General features: G+C 49.9%; 1 protein-coding gene across 2 annotated transcripts in view; it reads right to left on the reverse strand.

Moving 5' to 3' along the window:
- GARS1 (glycyl-tRNA synthetase 1) overlaps positions 1 to 4,908 on the reverse strand; it is a 28,651-nt gene extending 23,743 nt beyond the window's left edge. The window contains exons 1-2 of one of the 2 annotated variants that reach the window (XM_030489637.1): positions 4,680 to 4,908; positions 820 to 921 (exon numbers count right to left, since the gene is read on the reverse strand). In XM_030489637.1, coding sequence (XP_030345497.1) covers positions 820 to 921; positions 4,680 to 4,856 — 279 coding nt within the window. In that variant the 5' untranslated portion in view covers positions 4,857 to 4,908. Of the gene's footprint in view, positions 1 to 819; positions 922 to 1,207; positions 1,439 to 4,679 lie in introns of those variants that run through there. The other variant, XM_030489646.1, reaches the window with a different exon arrangement.
- Positions 4,909 to 6,000: the final 1,092 nt, after the last annotated feature.

Here is a 6,000-nt window from a genome sequence, read left to right on the forward strand (position 1 = left end):
TCGCAGTAAGTTAGCTGCAAGCAGTGGTGCATTTATTGATTTATTCATTTATTTTTAAGACTATGGTCAAAGCACAGTTTTTATATGGAATACAAATTAGAAAGAACCTCACAGTTTCCTGGGTGAATCTGCACAGCTGACTGTTTTTATGCTTCAGGTGTTTCTTTTTGTTGTTTTAGCTTGAGAAGGGGAGGGAAGCTTGCAGAATAAGGAAGTATATTTTCACTTCTTTATTGATCTAGAAACAAAACAAACTTGGAATTCCATCATTTCATTTGCAGAAAGACTTTTCAGAAACCAGTCACCTTTGAAAAGGGGGCACAATTTCAATACATCCCTTTCTTTAAGGCTGAGAAAAACCACAGGCTACTTGAAACATCTCCAAAACTTTGTTTAAACTGTAGCAAAGAAAATGGTTTCTAAGGAAATATATTCTATGCCACTCTGGGAATTTCAATGCTGCACAAAAGATCTGAAGATGAAACTCACTACCATGAACAGCACGTCCTCTCACTGTGCACAAAAAAATCGATACAGTAAACAAAGATCAGTGACATATACACTCAATTTCAGCTTTGACTACGAACCACCTGAACTCATATTCATTTGTTCACTCACTGTGATTTAATGCTAACCGGTATTTGCATAACAGATGAAATAACCACTAGTTGGAAAATGCAAACTATTTCAGAAGTTATTCAAACAGTCCACCCTGCTGTGACTGTTTAGCCCAAATCAATACTATAAAAAAGCATGAAGTCGAGATTTCAAGGCTTTTCAGACAAATCTGTGGCACTCAAATTTAATTTCCAGACTCACCTTTGCTTCTAGGACCCTTTTCCGAGCTTTGAGCTCTGCTACAGCTTTGTCTATATCCACCTGGGGAGCTTTCTCTTCCTTCAGCTTCCGTACCAGTTCTCCCTAGAAAAAGAGGAGAAAGCATAAGATACAGATTCTTTCTTTGAACGCCTTAGACAAGAGCTCTTTTCCTTTCAGCTCCTCTGGCAATCCAAAGGGAGGGTTTTGTCCTGCCTCCCCGCTCTCCACAGAGGTCTCAAGAGGCTGCTTCAATTGCTAGAAGTGAGAAACACTCACGCATTTGAGAGTTAGAACTAGACATCATTAGAGAAATTCAACCCCCACGCACTATCGTTAAATCCCAGACCTCTTATTAAATCTCAGTGTGCAGATACACTCCTGTATGTACCACTTCACATCAGATTTCCACAAATCCTAGTTTTCCATCTCTGAGATGCACTAAGTGGATTCTCAGACAGTTAATACAGGCTTTGTGCTGCTCTTCTCAGTAATAAAGCTTGTCTTCTTTCTACGTCTTTTCTTTGAAGTTTATGACCATTTTAGACTTTTCTCTGTCATATCCATTCAAAACTAGCCAGCCAAGTACACAAATTTTTAGGAGGAGGTCTCACAGAAGACAGGCATTTTCAGCCTAAGCAAAAAAAGGGCTGCATGATCTGTGAAAACTTTAGTTCTTAAAACTTGCCAAGTAATGTTCAGAAAGAATGGAGTGTGGACGGGGAAATAATATTAAAAAAAAAACCAAACCAAAACAAAAACCACCCAAACAAAAAAACCCACCCAAAGCCTTAATTTTTCAGAGCAGCAAAACCTTACAGTGGGCTTACACGGAGGTCTTAACCTGAGTCAAAACACCATCACCTTGTTCTGGTTCCACAAAGGTCTCTGCCCTGTGGGGACGACTTCCCCCTTTCATCTCAGGGAAGTGCTCAAACCCTAAACACCCAACAGCATGCTCTTCTGAACATGATCCTCAGCAGTCATGCCCAGCTTGCTCTTGGAGATAAATTAACTGCAAGTCTTCCTTTGAGTCCACTCTTCTTGAGTGAAACCCAAGCTCTATCTTGAATTATTGAGAAGGACAAAGGAGCTGACCCAGGAGAAAAAGGCACAGAGATGTCAATGCCTTCTCAAGTGGGATGTTCTAAGAAACGGATGCTCCAAGTTCAGCATTTTTCTTGCATCCTGCACTTCTCTGTTAAACAAAAAGGAAAAAAAAAAAGGAAGAAACCCCCTTCTCAAACAATCCAAAGAGATTACAACATCTCCACTCTACTAGCTTCTGCATAAATTCTGAGCTTTTCTGACATTAATATTACAGGCACTGAGAAACCAAAGAGAAGAGAATACACAGACTGCCATCCAGTAATCAGATCAGAAGAGCTAGAAGTGCTTCAGAGACTAAGGGACTCAAAGGCTAATTTTATTAATAAAAGGAGGAAGACTCAAAAGACTGCATTAAAACAAACACACACAACGTAAAGAAAGAAAAATAAGAAACCTGTCAGGCTCCCTAACCCCGCTGGCTACAAGAACAAACCAAATCTGTTGTTTCCTTCCTGTTAACTAGTTATACCAAAACGTGAAAGTTTCACTGTAGGACCGAGGACTTCAACTGCCATTCCCGGGTAACGTGGCAGAGGGAGGGATCTGATCTTTTTTCTTTTTTTTTTTTTTCCCTCTCTTTTAAAGTAGTAAGTCCAAATTGCCTTTGTTGGGCGAGGGGGTCGACAGTGGAATCAAGGCAGCAGCAAAGCAGCTACTGCTGACTCAACAGAGCTAGCACCCTGCTCATTGCTGAGCATCTAAAAGCAGCATGCAGCAACTCTTTGTCCTGATCTAGAAGAGTGTTCAGACATATACAAGGAGAAAAAAAATAAAAAAACACAACTGCAGCAAATAATGATGTCTGCTGACAGGACTCAGTCTAATTAAAGCTACAATCTTGAGCCCAACCCAGAGGAGGAGTGCACAGCAGCACTCGATGTGGCAAATTTTGCTGCAGCTTTGTCCCATACACCAGTAAAGCAGAGAGGGATCCACCCCTGGATCACGGCAGCTTATTGCATCAGGCACTGCTGCAGGAAGATACACTGCTCACTCCATAGGTTAAGAGTCCCTGAGGTTTAATTAAACTGCTTCTCCACAAGCTGATAGACAGGGTCACTTGCATCATAAAGTATCAATTACCCCAATCTTCATTACTCCCTTCCTCTCCTCTTGTGCAAACATCTCAGTGAATTACTACTGTCAGCTGTAAGACACAATATCCATGGTCCCAGCTATTCAAATTTACCCACAAACCTTTCCTTGCTACCCCACACTGCTGTTTCAATCCTAAAGGCAGCCTGAAAGAAGGGGTGCATTGGTACTTTAAAGGCAAATGGCAGCACCCAAGAGACAGGATTTTAAAATAAATAAATTGGCTAGTTCTAGAGATAATAATTTTATTTACAAGCCCTCTTGCCAAGGCATTATGCTGTACAATGATTCATAATAAAACCTCATTGAAGAACTGGTATAATTAGAGGGCCATAAATCTACTCATTTAATGAGAAAACACATGCACAAACCTATGAATACATGGGACACACACGCAGCTACGTGTGCAGCTAAGCAGAAGACTGTGGATTCAGCCACTTAAAGGAGGTATGTGGGGAACCCACATGCACAGGTCTTGCTGCTAAAGCAGGGAGGGGAACTCCCACATTCTGTGTGCAAGCTCCACTGCCGTTAACCCCACAGCAAGGGTACCAAGATCAAGATTTGCTTAGGAAGTAAAGACAACCAAATCCTTCTCAGGTAAGAAGGAAGCTAAAGATAATAGCTTCATCTGTGAGGGAGATGGGAAAATAATGAGATGCAGCCCCAGCTAACAGGAGACAGGTACGCACCTAGACAAGTAAGAATGATGAAATGAAAAACGTGCAAAGCAATTACTACCCCTTACTGCATCAGGCAAACATGCAGCTCTAAAGAATATCATTTACCTCCAAAACCCAACAAAAACTCAGCTCTACAGAGAAGTCACTGCGTGACTCTATAGGATGACAAACCCTATGCGGGCTGTTTTCTAAAGAAAACATGAAGAGCCAGCTACGGGGCCCTACGAGCATGGCAAAGTCAGCCCTAGCTCGGGCACAGAAGACACATCATGCCCGGAGAGGAATGCCAGGTAGGCTGATGCACAGATCCAGTTCTGCAGGACGGCTCTAACACCCTCCATCACGGCGGGGAGGGGAAAGGGCAGTCTACGGGAAACCCACACACGCACTCGTTGCCAGCCCACTCCCCCGGGACAGAGCAAGACCCAGCCGATGGGAGACACCTGCAGACCGCACCCGAGGGCCAGAAGCCCTGGGCAGACCCACAGTGACCCTTCTACTCACCGCTAAAGCCCAGAGAGCACCGCAGTACCCCAGGGCGCGCAACTCGAGGGTGGCAAACCGGGCCCCGTGGGGCTGAGGGGCAACACCGCGTTCACTCCACAGGGAGGGCAAACTCACCCTACGCAAGCCGGCATGGCTCGAAAGGGGGGACGCTTCCCCACAGACCCGAGCCGAGGCACCGGCCGGCCGCAGTGGGGCCGGAGCTCCGGGCGGCTGTCACATACCCTGCCCCTCAGCGAGAACAGGTACCCCCCCCCTCAGACGGGTCTTCTCAGGCGGGTGTCCACCCATCAGGGGGGTCCCCCGGGTGGGTGTCCCCCACTCAGGCAAGTCCCCCGGGCGAGCGATCCCCCCCCTTAGGCGGGTCCTCCCTGCCGAGTGTCCCGTGTCCCCCCCATCAGCCGCCACCCGCCGCAGCGGGACTCCCCTCAGCCGCGTTCCCCCCAGGTCAGTGGGGCCGAGGCGGGTTACCTGGTGCCGCACCGCCTGCCGCAGCGGCGCGAGCACCGCCTCGGCTTGCGGACCGTCCATGGGGGTCGCGGCCGGGGCGTGCCGGGAGCGAAGCGGGGCGGCAGCGGCGGGCGGGCTGGCGATGCGGCGCAGGACGCGCAGCAGGGCGGGCAGGATGCTACGGGGCGGCAGCGGCATGGAGAGGCGCGGCACGCCGCCCTGCCCCCCGCCGCATGATGAAATCCCGCCCGGCGTAAAGCCGGCCCGCGCACGGCCGCCGCACTTTCCGCACGGGCAACAGCGGCCGCCGGCGGGAGCACCGCCCCGCCGCAGATTCGGCACGGCTCGGTGCGGTGCGGGCGGCGGCCCGGCAGGGGGCGTGCGGGAATGCCCGCGTCGCGCACGCAGCGCTCCAGGGCCGGGCTGCTCATGCGCGGGAATACTCACCCCCCACCCCCACCCCGCGGCGTGTTTTGGGGGGGGGGGGGGGGTACGGAGTGCGCCTGCTCGGGGGGTACTGCCCCCTACCGCCCCCTGCGGTGACACTTGTCACCCTCCCGGGGGACACTTGTCAGCCCCATAAGTGCAGCTGTCCCCGGGGGCACGTACCCTGTCCTAAACACCTCCCCACTATCGGCCCCACACAAGGGCTCTGAAGTGGCCCACCCAGGCCGCTTCACCTGCCCAATGTCCCCTTGTGCCGGAGCTGGAGCCCCAACACGTGCCCCTGCTGCAGGGCAGGGAAGTGCTGGGCACCGGGTGTTATTCTTTCAATCTGCTGCAGTGGTTGAGCTGCAAAGGCTTTGTAGGTTTTGGGCTTGGCTGTGTTTTGGTTTGCACTGATCCGTGGTCTTTCCCTAGACAGGCAGCACCTGCTGGGTATTGGGCAGCAGGCAGGAGGCCAAGACCTGCTTTTCCGTGCAGGCACAAGAGTGGGTGAAAGGAGAGCCCCATAGCAGAAAAGAGCCCCAATGAGCAGTAGTGCCACATCTAATCATAGAATCATAAAATTATTTGGGTTGGGAAGGACCTTAAGATACCTAGTTCCAACTCCCTGCCATGGGCAGGGACACCTTGCACTAGACCAGGTTGCCCAAAGCCCCGTCTGACCTGACCTTGAACACTGCCAGGAACAGGGCAGCCGCAGCTTCTCTGGGCAACCTGTGCCAGTGCCTTACCGCCCTCACAGGGAAGAACTTCTTGCTTATATCCAACCTAAATCTACCCTGTTTGAATTTAAACCCATTACCCCTTGTCCTACCACTACAGTCCCTAATGAAGAGTCCCTCCCCAGCATCCTTATAGGCCCCCTTCAGATACTGGAAGGTTGCTATGAGGTCTC

The sequence above is a fragment of the Strigops habroptila genome, chromosome 1 (assembly GCF_004027225.2).
Source record: "Strigops habroptila isolate Jane chromosome 1, bStrHab1.2.pri, whole genome shotgun sequence".
NCBI lineage: Eukaryota > Metazoa > Chordata > Aves > Psittaciformes > Psittacidae > Strigops > Strigops habroptila.